Source organism: Salmo salar, chromosome 21 (assembly GCF_965601325.2).
Source record: "Salmo salar chromosome 21, fSalSal1, whole genome shotgun sequence".
Taxonomy (NCBI): Eukaryota; Metazoa; Chordata; class Actinopteri; order Salmoniformes; family Salmonidae; genus Salmo; species Salmo salar.
This window is the reverse complement of record NC_138311.1, coordinates 5,468,070-5,487,800: the sequence shown is the minus strand read 5'-3', so window position 1 is coordinate 5,487,800 and position 19,731 is coordinate 5,468,070. Positions and strand designations below refer to the sequence as shown.

The 19,731-nt window shown below is 40.8% G+C and overlaps 1 protein-coding gene across 1 annotated transcript in view; it reads left to right on the top strand.

The window, feature by feature from the left end:
• The first annotated feature begins 328 nt into the window (after positions 1-328).
• Positions 329-19,731, top strand: part of fgf14 (fibroblast growth factor 14) — a 99,658-nt gene continuing 80,255 nt past the window's right edge. The window contains exon 1 of the mRNA XM_014163796.3: positions 329-2,039. Within this exon, the coding sequence (XP_014019271.1) occupies positions 1,847-2,039 (193 nt within the window). The 5' untranslated portion in view covers positions 329-1,846. The remainder of the gene's footprint in view (positions 2,040-19,731) is intronic.

Genomic DNA, 19,731 nt, shown 5'->3' with positions numbered 1-19,731 from the left:
TTGAAGCACACACTTTTATTTCATTTGATTAGCGAGGATTTCAATAGCCTACATTTTGATGTACCGTTTACTCTTTTCCAATAGGCTGCCTGACCAGGGTCATGCGTAGGCTACCGGGCAATAAATGCCTACACGGATACATGCAATGGTGGACGGTCCCATACACATTAAAACATATACAAATAGATGTATTTTCAGCCATATTTGTAACGCGCCTATTAAATGCCCATTGCAGTTTAGTTGCGAGCATGTTCGGAGCGGGGCGTCAGTTATTGCACAACTGAAGACCCCTTTATGTGTCAAATCTCACTACCGGCTCATAGCAACGCCTGAAGTGAGGGACTTGTGCTCGACAGGTCGAAAGAGAGGGAGGGAGGGTATTCTCCTCTTTCCTCTCCGAGGCGAGTGCAAAGGAGAGGGTGAGTGGTTAAGACTTGTTGATGTGGAAGATGGGTAGATCTATAGACGGAAACAAGAGTCACCCTTCATCGTTTTTCTTACAGCGCGGGATTGATACCAAATGCGCTTTTGCGCGGGAAAGGTGTGCTTGTGCAATGGTGCCTATAGATAGCCTATGTGTTTCCATGCGGGGTCTCCTATCCTGTCTTTTCGATTACGCACCTGATTGCTGTCACTCCAACGAACGATGGGTTTAATATGACATTCCCCACAGCCGTATTGTCTCCTCCGCATCCGGCAGCGTAAGTTTATCTATTTGTATGCAGTTGTCACACCGTCCAGACGTCATCCGCACAGGACCCGGTTAAGCTTAGGTTAGCCTACATTTTTTCTCTCTCTCCAATCGGTGTACAATCGCCCATGTTGTGTTTGTTTCTCTTTGACCACAATACCAATCTACAATGACAGCTCAGATGTGAAGGGAAATGGACTGTACAAAGAGAAGACGTGAAAACGCATCATGCAGCCATGCGGTCGGATAGGTATAGCTACCTATTGAATAGCTATATTGCTATTCAATAGGCCTAGATATAGCCACGTTTGATATTTACGTATTACTTTGATGTCGTATTTATCTTACTGACATGTATTGGCTAACATTTGACTCTCCAAGATGAATGGCCATTTCAGGAGCAGTGTTGCGTATTGAATGGTCAACTTGGCTAATATTTCTGCGTAAACGTCGTGTTATGCTATGCTGTACCCTGGCGAGTGAGTGCCCGTCGTCCGACGGCGATAATCACCCAGAAAAGCGCTTTTGTTTGTTTGTTTGGACGGCTGGCGGAACACGCACGCACACACACACACACACACACACACACACACCTCAACACAGCGTGGCCACCGCTGTCCAGCGTGCTGAGTTCTGAATCCTGCACCGGTCTCCAGGACGAGAGGAGGGAAGGAAGACAAAAGGAGAAGAAGAGACAGGAGTGTGGGAAGGGGAGGCTACAACACACACTGGACATTTAGCAGGGGATGGAAGTGAAAATGTCACCCAATAAATCGAAAATCAATACGCAGATATGACTGTTAAGCAATCTCGTTTGGGGTGAGTTTTTGCCAAGCAATTTCACCAACTAGACTCCTGATGAAAATATGGAATGAAATAATTTTATGACAACAGTTTCATGATTCTCACGAACCGTACAATTAATGATAACGCAATGTTTCAGAAGCACTAAAATGTAGTGTCTGTAGACTAAAGGCAGTTATCAAAAAGTAGACTACTATTTAAATATTCCTGATTCAACACCACGGACCGTCTAGCCGCCAATATGGGACTGTGACCGTGCTGCGAGCGACTAGAGGAGGTTGTTTATGTGGTCTGTGCTCCGTGTGCGGACGGAGTGCGGACCGGACCTGAGCAGCAGTGAGACATTGAGCCATGGCAGCCGCTATTGCCAGCGGTCTGATCCGGAAGAAGAGGGAGGCACGGGAGCAGCATGTAGACCGACCACCCCCAAACAGGCGGAGGAAGAGCCCCAGTAAGAACAAGGGGCTCTGCAATGGCAACCTGGTCGACATCTTCTCCAAAGTGCGTATCTTCGGCCTGAAGAAGAGGAGACTACGGAGACAAGGTGTGAGAAGTTGTGTGTCCCGTGTTTGTGAGGTGTCTTTTGTGACTTATGTGGCTAACGCATTGTGCTGTAACGTCAACCTTTTTATTCACATCATTCATTTGGGTAACCCCTCATTGGGAAGTAGGCAAACCATTAACATTGGTTTAATATAATTCATTCACTAAACTCACGAGATAAACCATTACAGTATCATATTTGCACTGACTATCCCATCATCCGTAAATGTTTAATGAAGGGAGAAAACACATGTGGTAGGCTATAGCCCAGGGTTCCCCAACTGGCGTCCTGTGTGGGACTTGGCCTGCAGGGGATTTTACTTGACCCCCCCAAGTTTTCTAAGCAAAACATATATATATATACTAAAATTCTTAATTGTTGGACATAAAAGACTGTAAAAACACCAGGAAATCCGCTATAAGTGATTTTAATTTTGTAAATCTGTTCTGAAGTGTTCCCAAGCATAATAGAGAGATATATGTGATTGTATACAAATCTAAGCAAGGTTTGAAATGATTATGTTTTAGTCAAATATTAGATCTGTTTGGGCTTCTTGCGGTCAATTTGCAGTCTACAAATTATTTGTAATTATGTTCTAGCCCCGTCCTGCGGCTGAAGTTGATGATCCCTGCTATAGCGTGTGGCGGCCAATCCCATGGTTCTTATGGTTGACTATAGCGGTCTGTTTGTTGGTCCCTCACAGGAAGGAGAGGAGAGAAAAAACAAATCTAACCCTGATTTAGCCTACATGCAATCTCAGGTAGATGACAGACAACAGACGAGCTGTGCGTGATGCTTTAGATCAGGGTTCCCCAACTGGTGGCCCATGGGCCAAATGTCTGAGCTGAAAAAAACAAAAACATTGTTGGACATAAAAGACTGTAAAAACACCAGGAAATTTTAATTTTGAAAATCTGTTCCGAAGTATTCCCAAGCATAATAGAGAGACGTGATCGTATAGAAATGTAAGCAAGGTTTGAAATATTATATCTCTTTGGGCTTCTTGTGGTCAATTTGCAATTTACAAATTATTTGTCAGTATGTTCCACCCCCCCGACCATCCGCTCAATAAAAAAATCGTCCTGTGGCTGAATCTAGTTGATGATCCCTTCTTTAAAACGGAGCTGTCACCACGTCTTGCTTGAATTGGCCTGTCCGCTTCGAAGCTCCTACATGCACACTGCTGGACTGATGAACTGCATTGTGCATATAACAAAGCCTTACACATCCCCAGAATGAACAACAGATACAATTAATTGCTATGAGACCTAAAAGGTTAATAGTTCCCTGATAAGAGGCTACGCCTTTCAAACATAATCTTTCCTCACATAACTGTATTGAACCTGTGGGCCACTGCCTTTCATTTATATCCTCCGATCCAAAAACCAAAAACTCATACAATACACAGGCTTAACAGTGCTGTATTTCGCCAGCTAGACAGCATATTTCCATTCCTAGTCCCTGTCTGTCTGGATGCCCACTGCACTGTCCAATAACCCAGTTCTTCTGGTTTGTGGACAGAGATCCCAGCAGTTGCAGAAGGGACTTGATGCTAGACCATGCCAACAGAGAAGCCGGGGCCTAATAAAACCATAATAGGTGCTGTGGGCTTGGGTATGTGGCGTAGCTGTGTATCTTGGTACCTGCCACTGGTGTCTACGGGGGCAATCTGTCGCTAATAAATTCCAGAGTCAAAGACACTGATGCCAGGCTTATCCAGCGTGACAAATTACTCCTACAACGCCTTGACAACAACACACCTGCCAACTCAGGGTCCCTCTGTCTGTTTGTGTGTGTGTGCATGTGTGTGTATGTATTTGCTTGCGTGGGTGTGTGTTCATGTGTGCATGTGTGACAGTGACATTGCCCTGATAAGTATTGGCAAGCGATGCATTGCATTTGGCCTTTCTAAAACAGGTCCTCTGCCGTAAGACAATGCATTATAAGAATTAAATGTAGTGGTGGAGAAAGCTAGTCAGAAATGTATGATTTGTTCTAGTTGCTGAGTGATACAGTTGTAGTCAGACCACATGGCAAACACTTGGGCCACGTCCCAAATGGCACCCTGTTCCCTATGTTGTGCACTACTTATGGGCCCTGTCAATTTTTTTGCACTAGAAAGGGTGCTATTTGGGATGCAACCTTGGTTGTCACTCATCTTCATCATAGTCGTTATTTGTGATTACTGGCCCAGTGGGAAGATATCTCATTAATTTCCCACTCGCATGAGAGTTGTTGGGGACAATCTTTAGCGAGCGATTTCATCCACCACCACAGCTTTCAGAGCTCACAGGGGGCTGCTAGGAAATGCTGCCCACTCTAGTGCTCTCTCTCTCACACACACACATGTACAGAAACAAACACACACAGGCTAAAGGAAGAGTAATGGCTTGTTTGGTGTGCTTAATTCAATACCGGCCTCTCTGGAAGGACATTTCCAGCAAAATAAAGCTGAATGCTCCACCAATCACACGCGGCTCTATAACGCGAGCGGACAATGCAGTTGTCTTTTTTATCAGGGCTTCCACAGCTGAGGATACACTGGAAATAGGGCTTCCAGGGGAGAGCTTTTTCCTAGATGATTCGTTTTTTCTGAGACTGTGTGGGTTTTCCATTGAGGAGACCAGCCTTTTCTTTTCTGTGGCGCAGGTGACACCGCTGGATGGAGCATAGTGCTGGGTGGTGTTCATTAGGCACCAAATGGAAGAAATTGGACTAAAACAGAGAGGGACTACCTGGACGTTTCATTGCAAGCTCTAGTGAACACGAATGTGTCTTGGATTCATGCATTGGCCACAACACACATACTGATTGTATAGCTGTAGTCCTTTTTTGTAAAAGCGTTTGAAAATTCACCATTTTATAATATTTTTATGGTAATGTCCTTAATCTGAATTTCTTATGATTCTACTAAATTTTGTTTGGCAAAAAACAACTGAACAACAGCTTCCATGTCTGCATCTGAAAGACAATATATTTATGTCCTCTTAATGCATTTCTTAGTATCTTAGTAGTAGTAAGTCCCTCTTCCACATGTACATACTGAATGTCATGTATCCCCCTGGACCAGATGTGAGCAAGATGGGTGTATACACTATCAGTGAGGTGAAATGGGCAGAATATTGCAGATAGAAGTGAACTATCTCCAACAAGTCTCCATCAACTTACCTGGTGAATCTCCATCAACTTAGGCCACCTAAAACAGTTTAAATATGTAACCTTTTCACACGCACCAACAAACAGGTGAGATCATTCTACAGTGGTCTCTGCAGCATACTCTAAAACCGGTGTGATTAGAACGCTTATTTAGAACGTCCAGTTTTGATTGACACAACAGTCAGCATTTGAGATAGCCTCACTGGTTTTTCACAGAAACATTTTGCACAAACACAGTCCTTACAAAGTTATGTCCTGTATGTGACCAGTTTATTTTGGGATGCAATATTCAGACATGCACAGAAGTAGCGACAGCATACACAATCATCCAAACCGTGAAATGTAGGCTACAATGGTCCTAGCGCTAACTGAGGAAAGATTGACGCAACACAAGCGGTCATATTTAGAGAACTCTCGGCTGACAGAAACCATAATATGAATTAGCCAATAGCAATTACTATTTATAATTCATCACATCACGGGTGAGCTCAACATTGATAGAAATACACTTTCTAGAAATCTGAAGTAATCTGATCATGGGTAGTTTGTGCGTGCTGCCATATTAGTTTTCTTTTGTGTCAACCGAAGATAATAAGAGAAGACAAGATGAGTTTGGTCTGTTTGCAGTATGCATGTTGAAGGGGGTGTGTCATCTACGATAATTCACTTCCCTTCATTCATTTCTGGAAGTTTACTCAAAATTTGAGTGAACCATTCCTTCACCTCATTATAAAGTATTTGGTCTGACAGACATTTACGTGACATCCAGAATGCATTGTATAATGTCAACAAACATGGTGCCACACATAGCTAGCAAATAGCTTAGCATTATCTCATTATAATCAGTACAACCGTCAAAAAAGTATTTTACACACATCATAGTTGTCAATTACAATCTATGCAATAATCGGAATTCATTATTTGTCACCAGTACTTGAAAACATGTGAATAAAACTGTAAATACATTATGCTCCATACATACATATGCTACAGTAGAAATGACAACACGATATACAGAAAATAAGGCACTTACTTTGATAGGAACGCACACAAGTTATTATTTGTAAGGAAAACATCAATGCGACAATGCGAGCACCAGCAAGAAAATGTGCCAGTTCGTGCATATGTCTGCATACATGATGTGCGGGGGAAGGGATATCATTTTACATTTACATTTTAGTCATTTAGCAGATGCTCTTATCCAGAGCAACTTACAGTAGTGAATGCATACATTTCATTTCTTTTTTGTTGTTTTTTTGTACGGGCCTCCTGTGGGAATTGAACCCTCAACCCTGGCGTTTCACACACCATGCTGGCATTGCAAACACCATGCTCTACCAACTGAGCCACAGGGAAGCCTCTCCTCGAAGAGGGAAGTATGTCCAGCTCAGTAAAGCTTCAAACATAAATTGGCCGCAACACTGAAATGGGCTACTTCTATGTGAATTAATGAGGAGGTGGAACAACCCTCTAATCAAACTGTTGTTAAAAAATACAACTTGTTAGAAAATAACTTGAAATTGACAAGTTGAAGCATAGTCTACAGATAATTAGCAGGCAGCGTGTATTAACTGTCCTGTTGCATAACAATCACATTTGTGACTCACAACCTGGATTCGGTCTTATGTAGCAACGTTTGGATTTCTGTTTTTTACATTGGATACAAGTAGAGACTCAGAGCTACAAAATGGTATATCATTCACTGCATTTGAGGAAACAATGGGAAAGTAATTCTGCTTTGAAAGTTGATCAACTTGAAACTCACTTTTGAGAAAACCGTCTTTCAATGTTTTGGTACTACTATTGGAGAGCCCTTCTTTGTCTACACCCATTCAGCATTGTTCACACCCTCTTAAGCCTTAGCCCCACCCATCTCTTTAAGGGTTGATCCAACCGTTCTGTACTATCTTGCCAGCTACTTCCAGACATCCAAGAGAGAGAGAACAGCTCACTGTGGTTTCACGTTCAGAGAGCACACTGGGCACTCTGGCCAATAAGTAGGGTTGTTCCGAGAGCTGTGACCTCACAACTACAGTCAAGCACCCAAGCTAACTGGCTAACATTGGCTAACTACTTCCAGACACATAATGAGAGAACACCCCACTGTGACCGTTTTACTTGCCCTAGCAGAGCTGGTTAGGCTTTTTTCATGTTATCCAGAGTGCTGGTGACTAACTGTTCAGCTGGCAGGAATTGAATTTCGCTTTGTTGTCGACATTTACTGACACCGGACATATTCAACGGGTGTTGAGCGTTCAAATAGTATTAGTTATTATGCGCTCTGGCACAATAAGACAAGAGTCTTTTGTAACTATGTAACTAAATAGCTAGCTAGGTAAACAATGAATCCCAATGCATGACGTTACGTTAGTTAGCGAGCCAGCCAGCTAACGTTAGCTAGCTAGCTAACAGTACACTTTAACTTGAAATGAAAATACTTTGTCAAAATTAGAGTGGAGTCTTTTGGTAAGACATGTAGCTATCTAGCTAGCTAAACAATGGACCATAATCACAACTTATGACGTTACTACCCTGCATGAATCTGCAGGTAGCTAACCAACCAGGTTCTATGGTTATAACTAGTCAAGCAAATGTGTCTGAGATACGAAGAATAAGATCATACACTTAACGTTAGCTAGCAACCCTGCCAGCTAACGTTAGCTAGCTAACAGTACACTTGAAATTAAACCACTTTCTGTCAAAATTAGAAACATGTAATATCTAAACATTTTACCAGTATACATCACGGTTGGATGCGTCTCCTGTCTGATGCCATACATGGTTGCCTTATTTTGACGATGTAATCCAGACTGGTGCTTTCTCCATCTCCTTAGCTATCATACCCGAATTCCACTGATTTCAAAACTCGGTCCTCCAGAAAGTGTAGAGCATACACAAAACGTTAGATAGCGAGCCAGCCAGCTAATGTTAGCTAGCTAACAGTACACTTTAAGTTGACATTAGGTTTATGCAGTTTTACATTAAAAAAAGCTGCGTTCTTCACAATTATCTAAACATACCAGCTCCAATATACAGACGCGTGCTATATGGTAGACCAAATCCAAATTCATCTCTCGGCCCTTCCAGCCCACTCATTTTCTCAGCCAATCATGGCTAGCGGGAAGGTTGCTCACTTTTTCTGTGGCTAAACCAACTAGGCTCGTAATTTAAGAATTTTATTCGTATTTACAGATGGCATACAAGTTTAATATTAAGGCACAGGAAAGTTCACATGTTCGAGAAGGCATTTCTGCCAAAAAATGCATGTTGATAAAAAATATATTTTTTTATGTTCAAACAGCTCTCCTGTGAAGTCTTCACTTGCGACATACGCCTAGTTTCCTGAATCGGGTCACATTTTGGAACAGTGAGTGTATTCTGACATCACGTGCATAAAACTATCTACGTGAGATATATGGAACTCACGTGTGAAAAGGTTAAAACAGTTAAAATACTTAAATCTTAAAAGGAAAAAATGTTATAAAATGCTGGCTAATTGTTATGCAATGTATACATCTACTCACCTATCATTCAAAGCTGTGACAACAGGATCAGTTTGAGCATGTCAACTAACTGCTGATTGTGAGTTTTTCAGGGGAAAATTTATTATTTTTAGTCTATGGAAATACTGAGCCTGTTTCCTTTTGAACCTGCTGAATGTGCCCCATACATATTCAGAGCAATATTGGACAGCACACAACATGCTAACACATTTATTTGTTGTATTGGATAATAACTTCAGAATCCAGACAAAATGTGATATATGTAGCCTCGTTTAAATGTTTCTTCTCACAACATTAAGATGGATTGATAATATATAATAGAATGCATATCACATTGACGATACCTGTGGCAATCTGTAACAAGCAGATCTCGGTTGAAATACTATTAAAAATCATTCAAATACTTTTTGCGTTTTCTTTAGCCTGCCTGGAGTGCCAGATGGGCAGGGTTTGCACTTTTGCTACTCTATTGGTTCCATTGCTCCAGAAAAGCTCAATCAAGACCTGCTAAAGTATTTGATGTGATTTCATTTGATTACAATTCCATAAATCATTGGACTCTATCTACAGTATACTATTAGAATGTGTCCTATGAGAGAGTTTTACCCTAAGATTGAACATCTTTGGCCAGGTGTAGACTAGAGTTTGATTTTTCAACGCCGATACCGATTATTTGAGGACCAAAAAAGCAGGTACCGATTAATCGGCCAATTTTTAATGACAATTACAACAATACTGAATGAACACTTTTATTTTAACTTAATATAATACATAAATAAAAATCTATTTAGTCTCAAATAAATAATGAAACATGTTCAATTTGGTTTAAATAATGCAAAAACACAGTGTTGGAGAAGAAAGTAAAAGTGCAGTATGTGCCATGTAAAAAATCTAACGTTTAAGTTCCTTGCTCAGAACATGAGAACATATGAAAGCTGGTAGTTCCTTTTAACATGAGTCTATAATATTCCAGTTAAGAAGTTTTAGGTTGTAGTTATTATAGGAATTATGGGACTATTTCTCTCTATACCATTTGTATTTCATATACCTTTGACTATTGAATGCTCTTATAGGCACTTTAGTATTGCCAGCCTAATCTCGGGCGTTGATAGGCTTGAAGTCATAAACAGCGATGTGCATCCCAGCATTGCTAAGAGCTGCTGTTTGAATGAATGCTAACGAGCCTGCTGCTGCCTACCACCGCTCAGTCAGACTGCTCTACCAAATATCAAATCATAGACTTAATTATAATATGATAAACACACAGAAATACGAGCCATAGGTCATTAATATGGTCAAATCCGGAAACTATCATTTCGAAAAAAGAAAACGTTTATTCTTTCAGTGAAATACGGAATCGTTCCGTATTTTATCGAACGGCTGGCATCCGTAAGTCTAAATATTGCTGTTACATTGCACAACCTTCAATGTTATGTCATAATTATGTAAAATTCTCGCAAATTAATTACGGTCTTTGTAAGGAAGAAATGGTCTTCACACAGTTCACAACGAGCCAGGCGGCCCAAACTGCTGCATATACCCTGACTCTGCTTGCACAGAACGCAAGAGAAGTGACACAATTTCCCTAGTTAATATTGCCTGCTAACATGAATTTCTTTTAACTAAATATGCAGGTTTAAAAACATATACTTGCGTATTGATTTTAAGAAAGGCATTGATATTTATGGTTAGGTACATTGGTGCACCGACAGTGCTTTTTTCATGAATGCGCTTGTTAAATCATCACCCGTTTAGCGAAGTAGGCTGTTTCGATGATAAATTAACAGGCACCGCATTGATTATTTGCAAATCAGGACAAGCTAGTTAAACTAGTAATATCATCAATCATGTGTAGTTAACTAGTGATAATGTTAAGATTGATTGTTTTTTTATAAGATAAGTTTAATGCTATCTAGCAACTTTCCTTGGCTCCTTGCTGCACTCGCGTAACAGGTGGTCAGCCTGCCACGGAGTCTCCTCATGGAATGCAATGTAATCGGCCATAATCGGCGTCCAAAAATGCCAATTACCAATGGTTATGAAAACATGAAATCGGCTCTAATTAATCGGCCATGCCGATTAATCGGTCGACCTCTAGTGTAGACGTTCAAAAGACACTTCTGTGTGATTCAATCATGATTGGATCTGGCTGATGATGTGATTTCAAATAGTGTCTGATTACGATTCCATAAAACATTGTACTCTATCTATCTATAGTATACTATTGGAATGTGTCCTGTGAGAGAGTTTCTCCCTAAATTAATGAGATTGCAGGTCTTTGACCAGGTGTAGATGTTCCTTTAGAGGTGGACAAGAATGATTTTTGTCTGTGTTGTCACCAAATCTACAAATACGTTAGTTGTTTATTGCCACAATTGGAAATCCAATCAAAAAATGTGATGACCTATTTCAATGCCATGCCAGTGATACCTGGATAATACATTGTATTTCCATCATATCAAGAGTGACTTAGAAGGGTTAAGTGCCTTGCTTAAGGGCACATCAACATCTTTTTCATCAGCTCAGGATTCAAACCAGCAACCTTTCAGTTACTGGCCCAACGCCCTTAACTGCTAGGCCACCTGCCGCCGTAGATGATTGGATTAGTTCTATGGTTCAAAGGGTTTTCATAGATTGCATCCAAACCCATGTTCTACTAAATATATACACTGAGTATACAAAACATTAAGGAACCCTGCTCTTTCCATGACATAGACTGATCAGGTAAATCCAGCTGAAAGCTATGACCCCTTATTGAAGTCAGTTGTTAAATCCAAAGTCTTGAGAGAATTGAGACATGGATTGTGTATGTGTGCCATTCAGAGGGTGAATAGGCAAAACAAAAGTGGACCACCGGGTTGACATTCACTCTCTATGTTAGCTATCATTGTATTCCTGGCAGGGTTTTTTTCCAGGAAAATCCGTCATCAACATGATTACCTTTTCCAATGGAACATATTTATTCTTGAAGGGTTTCACACACAAATGTCATATTAAACCACAGTGGAGGCACTAGTTATTTTGATTGTATGGGAAATGTCTGAATGCAAAACAATCACAGAACACCCTGTACTGTAATGTAAAGCCACGACAGGGCTGCTCACTCATCTTTGTATTGAAACAACGGATACATGTTCTTTCCCTGGATGAATGACAAACAGTCTACCATGTACATCACTTGAATTGATGATAGATTTAAAAAAAATTGAGACAGAAGTGAGATCGTTCCATATTGTTTAGTAATGTCCGTATCAGAATATGAATGTTGACATAAGCCCTCAGATAAACAGTAAAACTGAAAGCAGCTTTTTTATTGGCCTGCAGGTCCCAGATCTGTTGGTGATATCATCTCAACTACTTGTCATGCTAAACATGATAACACAAACAGATCTGTGACCAGACTAGCTTTTCATATGCTTCCTGCTATCTTCCATGACAACATGGAGGAGAAAGAGACGGAGAGGGCTTTTCCGATGCGGGCTGGAAAAGCCCCTAAAATATTCCAGAAACATCCAAAGTGTGTCAATCAGGGTTGGGCTGGCGGTGAGGTGTGCAACTGCTGTGTGTGTCTGTGCATGCAGCTGAGCATGTGTCTCCACTGTCTTGACAGTTACCTTTCCTGACAGAGAGAAAGAGAGAGAGTGAGTGAGAGAAAAGAAGAAGAGAAAGGAGAGAGAAAGAAGAAAAAACAACATCAAGTATACAGTGATTGTTCCATTTTTCCCAGGAGTACCCCTATTGTAAAAAAAAAAAAAAAAAAAAATTAATAAAAAAAAATAAAAAATAACACAATTTCAGCTTGAGAGAAAGGGTTGTAATCTTTTTGATGTGTGTGAAGGTTTTGAGAGAGCGGGCAAGGGAGGGATACACCTATTGCATAAACCAACATTTCTACTCAGCAGAAGGAAGGATTTGATGTGTGTTTGTTGTGTATGGAGAAAGAGGGATACCCCTACAGCTGCAAAACCACTGCAGCTATATCAACTGTTAGTTGTGAAGGGTACCCTGCCCGGCTCTTCATTTGCAAAACCACCATGTCTGACTCTATTGAGATAATTACCTTTAAGGAGAGAGAGAGAGAGAGCTCAAGTGAGAAAGAGGAATACACCTTCAACTGCTCAGGATGCGGTTTTGAAAAAGCACCCAGGGATTTTCTCAGTACAGTATATCCAACCCCCTTTCTATTCAGTGACTGAAAGCCTTACGTATCGTAAGTCTGAGAATATGCCTTATTCTCAATAGTGGTGCCCTAGTAACACCCACAGCTTTGCTTGTTCTGTACATGTAGCATACCATCTTGCATCCCACTGATGGCTTGCCACTGAAGCTAAGTAGGGTTGTTTCTGGATGGGAGACCAGATTCTGCTGGAAGTGGTGTTGGAGGGCCAGTAGGAGGCACTCTTTCCTCTAATCTAAAAAAAGATCCCATTGCTGTCTTTCAGATGGGACATTAAACAGGTGTCCTTACTCTCTGTGGTCACCAAAGATCCCATGGAACTTATTGTAAGAGTAGGGGTGTTAAGCCTTGTGTCTTGGCTAAATACCATCATCCCCAGCTTCCAATTGGCTCATTCCTCTCTGCTGTAACTATTCCTTGGGTTGTTGCTGTAAATGAGAATGTGTTCTCAGTCAACTTACCTGGTAAGATAAGGGTTAAACAAATATGTGAGAGAGGCCAGTAGCCTTGCATATGGGTTGAAAATGACAGATCTGGGCATTGTTAAGTGTCTAAATTGGAATGCATTGGCTGTACCTTAACATGTTCTAAATGGCAGGCCTGGGTTTCACAGCACTGAATGGGTTTTGACTGACAGATGTTCTGAATTTAAGTCCACAAGAAATTGCCCTCATGCTAATTTAGCAACTTTAGCAAAATATTTGTTGTCTGAGTGAGGGAAATGCTGTAAATTACAAGGACTCTATGTATTTTGAAAGATGAGAAGTTGAGGATTATAATAAATACCGCTTCGATGTCATTAAAGCAAGCCAAACACCTGTGAGTCCAAATGTGCACTTCACATTTCCAAATCATAAAACTCATGTAATATACAGTGTCAACGTTCATGAAGACTATGCTTGATGTACAGTTACAAGATGACATGATGTCATACCCTGGGTTTTTCTGAACCGAATGAGCCTATGTTGGTTTATTGTGAAGAAAATTCACTGTGAAACACGCACCTGAGTGCACGCATAACTCCTTTCTATGCACACCAAAATTACAATCTGTTGCCCTGTGAAAAGCCTAGAACTGTGAGATCGTAATTTATAACTTAGCTAGTCATGTTGGAAATAGAACAAGCTTTCAAATGATGCCCATCTGACCCAGATTACGGTTTTGAATTGCGTAAACAAAAACAGTAGTTGTGTGATGACGGGGATGCTGGGTTGTGTTCCAAACAAAACAACTACAAGTCTGCTTGCTGTAGTTCCTCCACAGCACAGCTAGGAGAGCTAAAAAAAAAAGCACCTTACAGTTGAATTCTCTTCTTTGAGTTATTTTGGAGAGGTGGGTGGCCACTTGGAGACACAAATTAGTCCTCTCACTCAAACCCTGTAGCACCTACCCCATCTTGCACCCACCCCACCCTTTCCAGGAATATTACTATCATTTTACTGAATGTATCCAGAGTATTTTCAGATTTTGTTATCAACAAATGAGGCAAAAAGTACAGTAAATGTAAAATGCACATAAAATCAACAGTGTAATGTTTGGATTCAGTTTTGTGTCAGCTGAACTGTTGTGTCCTCAACTTCGGTTTAATAATTTCCCCATAGTCTCTGAACAGTTCCCTTTCAATTGCTACCATGCCTATGTGTATGCTTTTCATATTTCTTCTGTAAGAAACATTTCAATGTAGTCCTATCCATATAGGCCAATTCCCACAAGTATAAAGGGTTAACTTAACATTTCACGGCCACACATGTAGCAGCGTATATGAATGTCTGCCATCAATTGGCAACTGTGAATAATGTATTGAATATTCAGTCTGAGGACATACGAAGGCTTGCATAATAGATAGGAGTAGATTACTTCAGCTCCACTCATACAGAAGGACTAAAATGCTCCAATTCTGCCATGATGAGAAAGAATGCCTGTGGCTTCTATCTTACATTTAGTAAGGCATTTAAAGGGATACTTCCCAAATTACAAAAATACAAGTGGCCAGGTAAACAAAAACAAAGCATGGATTGTCTTACCTTGTCCATAGACTCCTAACAGGGTAAGGGAACCAATATGTCATTTTGTAATTTGGGTGAACTATCCATTTAAGCCTATTTTGCATTGTTCTCAGTGTAGCTGCTGGATTTGCATTTCAGCTATAGATTTGCTGGTTTTCTCTGGGCTTTTTATCAAACTGGGGTCACTTTGGAAATAGTGGGGAAATTAGTCCCTGGGCTACAGGATACAGTGCCTTTGGAAAGTATTCAGACCCGTTGACTTTCTCCACATTTTGTTACGTTACAGCCTTATTCTAAAATTGATTAAATTGTTTTTTCCCCTCATCAATCTACACACAATACCCCATAATGACAAAGCAAAAACAGGTTTTTAGAAATGTTTTCAAGTTTATAAAAAAAATAAAAATCTGTAATATCACATTTACAAGTATTCAGACCCTTTACTCAGTACTTTGTTGAAGCACCTTTGGCAGCAATTACAGCCTTGAGTCTTCTTGGGTATGACGCTACAAGCTTGGCAGACCTGTATTTGCAGAGTTTCTCCCATTCTTCTCTGCAGATCCTCTCAAGCTCGCGTAACAGGTGGTCAGCCTGCCACGGAGTCTCCTCATGGAGTGCAATGTAATCGGCCATAATCATTGTGTCTTGGCTAAATACCATCATCCCCAGCTTCCAATTGGCTCATTCCTCTCTGCTGTAACTATTTCTTGGGTTGTTGCTGTAAATGAGAATGTGTTCTCAGTCAACTTACCTGGTAAAATAAGGGTTAAAAAAATATGTGAGAGTAGCCCTGTATATGGGTTGAAAATGACAGATCTGGGCACTGTTAAGTCTCTAAATTGGAATGCAGTGGCTGTACCTTAACCTCTTTTAACATGTTATAAATGGCAGGCCTGGGTTTCACAGCACTGAATGGGTTTTCACTGACAGATGTTCTGAATTTGAGCACCACACGCAACAAGAAGTTGCCCCCGTCCCTCATGCTAAATGAGCAACTTTAGCAAAATATTTGTTGTCTGAGTGAGGGAAATGCTGTAAATTACAAGGACTCTATGTATTTTGAAAGATGAGAAGTTGAGGATTATAATAAATACCGCTTCGATGTCATTAAAGCAAGCCAAACACCTGTGAGTCCAAATGTGCACTTCACATTTCCAAATCATAAAACTCATGTAATATACAGTGTCAACGTTCATGAAGACTATGCTTGATGTACAGTTACAAGATGACATGATGTCATACCCTGGGTTTTTCTGAACCGAATGAGCCTATGTTGGTTTATTGTGAAGAAAATTCACTGTGAAACACGCACCTGAGTGCACGCATAACTCCTTTCTATGCACACCAGAATTACAATCTGTTGCCCTGTGAAAAGCCTAGAACTGTGAGATCGTAATTTATAACTTAGCTAGTCCTGTTGGAAATAGAACAAGCTTTCAAATGATGCCCATCTGACCCAGATTACGGTTTTGAATTGCGTAAACAAAAACAGTAGTTGTGTGATGACGGGGATGCTGGGTTGTGATCCAAACAAAACAACTACAAGTATGCTTGCTGTAGTTCCTCCACAGCACAGCTAGGAGAGCAAAAAAAAAAAAGCACCTTACAGTTGAATACTCTTCTTTGAGTTACTTTGGAGAGGTGGGTGGCCACTTGGAGACACAAATTAGTCCTCTCACTCAAACCCTGTAGCACCTACCCCATCTTGCACCCACCCCACCCTTTCCAGGAATATTACTATCATTTTACTGAATGTATCCAGAGTATTTTCAGATTTTGTTATCAACAAATGAGGCAAAAAGTACAGTAAATGTAAAATGCACATAAAATCAACAGTGTAATGTTTGGATTCAGTTTTGTGTCAGCTGAACTGTTGTGTCCTCAACTTCGGTTTAATAATTTCCCCATAGTCTCTGAACAGTTCCCTTTCAATTGCTACCATGCCTATGTGTATGCTTTTCATATTTCTTCTGTAAGAAACATTTCAATGTAGTCCTATCCATATAGGCCAATTCCCACAAGTATAAAGGGTTAACTTAACATTTCACGGCCACACATGTAGCAGCGTATATGAATGTCTGCCATCAATTGGCAACTGTGAATAATGTATTGAATATTCAGTCTGAGGACATACGAAGGCTTGCATAATAGATAGGAGTAGATTACTTCAGCTCCACTCATACAGAAGGACTAAAATGCTCCAATTCTGCCATGATGAGAAAGAATGCCTGTGGCTTCTATCTTACATTTAGTAAGGCATTTAAAGGGATACTTCCCAAATTACAAAAATACAAGTGGCCAGGTAAACAAAGCATGGATTGTCTTACCTTGTCCATAGACTCCTAACAGGGTAAGGGAACCAATATGTCATTTTGTAATTTGGGTGAACTATCCATTTAAGCCTATTTTGCATTGTTCTCAGTGTAGCTGCTGGATTTGCATTTCAGCTATAGATTTGCTGGTTTTCTCTGGGCTTTTTATCAAACTGGGGTCACTTTGGAAATAGTGGGGAAATTAGTCCCTGGGCTACAGGATACAGTGCCTTTGGAAAGTATTCAGACCCGTTGACTTTCTCCACATTTTGTTACGTTACAGCCTTATTCTAAAATTGATTAAATTGTTTTTTCCCCTCATCAATCTACACACAATACCCCATAATGACAAAGCAAAAACAGGTTTTTAGAAATGTTTTCAAGTTTATAAAAAAAAAAAAAATCTGTAATATCACATTTACAAGTATTCAGACCCTTTACTCAGTTCTTTGTTGAAGCACCTTTGGCAGCAATTACAGCCTTGAGTCTTCTTGGGTATGACGCTACAAGCTTGGCAGACCTGTATTTGCAGAGTTTCTCCCATTCTTCTCTGCAGATCCTCTCAAGCTCTTTCAGGTCGGCTGGGAGCGTTGCATCACAGCTATTTTCAGGTCTCTCCAGAGATAGCCAATCGGGTTCAAGTCCGGACTCTGTCTGGTTCACTCAAGGACATTCAGAGACTTGTCCCAAACTCCCATGTTGTCTTGGCTGTGTGCTTAGGATTGTTGTCCTGTTGGAAGGTGAACCTTCGCCCTAGTCTGAGTTTCTGAGTACTCTGGAACAGGTTTTCATCAAGGATCTCTCTGTACTTTGCTCCATTCATCTTTCCCTTGATCCTGACTAATCTCCCAGTACCTGCCGCTGAAAAACATCCCCACAGCATGATGCTGCCACCACCATGCTTCACCGTAGGGATGGTGCCAGGTTTCCTCCAGACGTGACGCTTGGCAGTCAGGCAAAAGAGTTCAATCTTGGTTTCATCAGACCAGAGAATCTTATTTCTCATGGTCAGAGTCATTAGGTGTCTTTTGGCAAACTCCAAGTGGGCTGTCATGTGCCTTTTACTGAGGAGTTGCTTCCGTCTGGCCACTCCACCATAAGGAGATGGTTGTCCTTCTGGAAGGTTCTCCCATCTCCACAGAGGAACTCTGGAGCTCTGTCAGTGACCATCAGGTTCTTGGTCACCTCCCTGACCAAGGCCTTCTCCCCGATTGCTCGGTTTGGCCGGGCGGCCAGCTCTAGGAAGATTCTTGGTAGTTCCAAACTTCTTCCATTTAAGAATGATGGGAGCCACTGTGTTCTTGCGGACCTTCAATGCTGCAGACATTTTTTGTACACTTCCCCAGATCTGTGCCTCGACACAATCCTGTCTCAGAGCTCTACGGACAATTCCTTCAACCTCATGGCTTGGTTTTTGCACTGACGTGCACTGTCAACTGTGGGACCTTATATAGACATGTGTGTGCCTTTCCAAATCATGTCCAATCAAATGAATTTACCACAAGTGAACTCCAATCAAGTTGTAGAAACATCTCAAGGATGATCAATCGAAACAGGATGCACCTGAGCTCAATTTCAAGTCTCATAGCAAAGGGTCTGAATACTTAGGTAAATAAGGTATTTCTGTTGTTTTTTTATACATTTTATACAATTGCAAATATTTCTAAAAACCTGTTTTCACTTCTTCATTATGGGGTATTTTGTGTAGATTCATTAGGAAAACATTTATTTAATCAATTTTAGAGTAAAGCTGTAACGTAACAAAATGTGGAATAAGTCAACAGGTCTTAATACTTTCTGAAGGCACTGTATATCCTTGCTCCTTACACATAAATGCAAACGCAGACAAAATCCATGTCACGTCCTGACCAGCAGATGGAGCTATTGTATTAGTTTTGGGGTCAGGACGTGGCAGTTTTGTGTGTGTGAATGTTTGTGTTGGTGATTGGGACTTCCAATTGAAGGCAGGTGTGTTGAGTTGCCTTTGATTGGGAGTCCTATATAGGTGTGTGTGTTTTTCTTTGGGGTTGTGGGTAGTTGTTCTTGCACTGCGTTTTTGTATGCCTGTAAGACTGTTCCTGTTGTGTGTATTGTTTTTCCAGTGGATGCTTTACTCCTTTTTTTTTATTAAAATATGAGCATCCATATTCCCGCTGCAGTTTGGTCTATTCAACACGGCTCTTTTTGTGACAATCCAGGACATTAAATGTAAAACATTTTAGTCATTTGTCACCGATCGCCTTGATTCAGTCTTATGTAGCAAAATTAGAAAGTGTTTTTTACATTGGATAAATGCAGAGACACAGAGCTACAAAATGGTATTTCATACACTGCATTTGTGTAATTCTGCTTTGAAAGTTGATCAACTTGTAAACCTCACTTTTGAGAAAATTGCCTTTGAATGTTTTGTCTACACCCATTCAGCATCGTTCACACCCTCTTAAGCTTTAGCCCGACCCATCTCTTTAAGGGTTGATCCGCGCGTTCTGTACTAACAACAGCAGTCAAGCAACCAAGCTAACTGGCTAACTTGCTAGC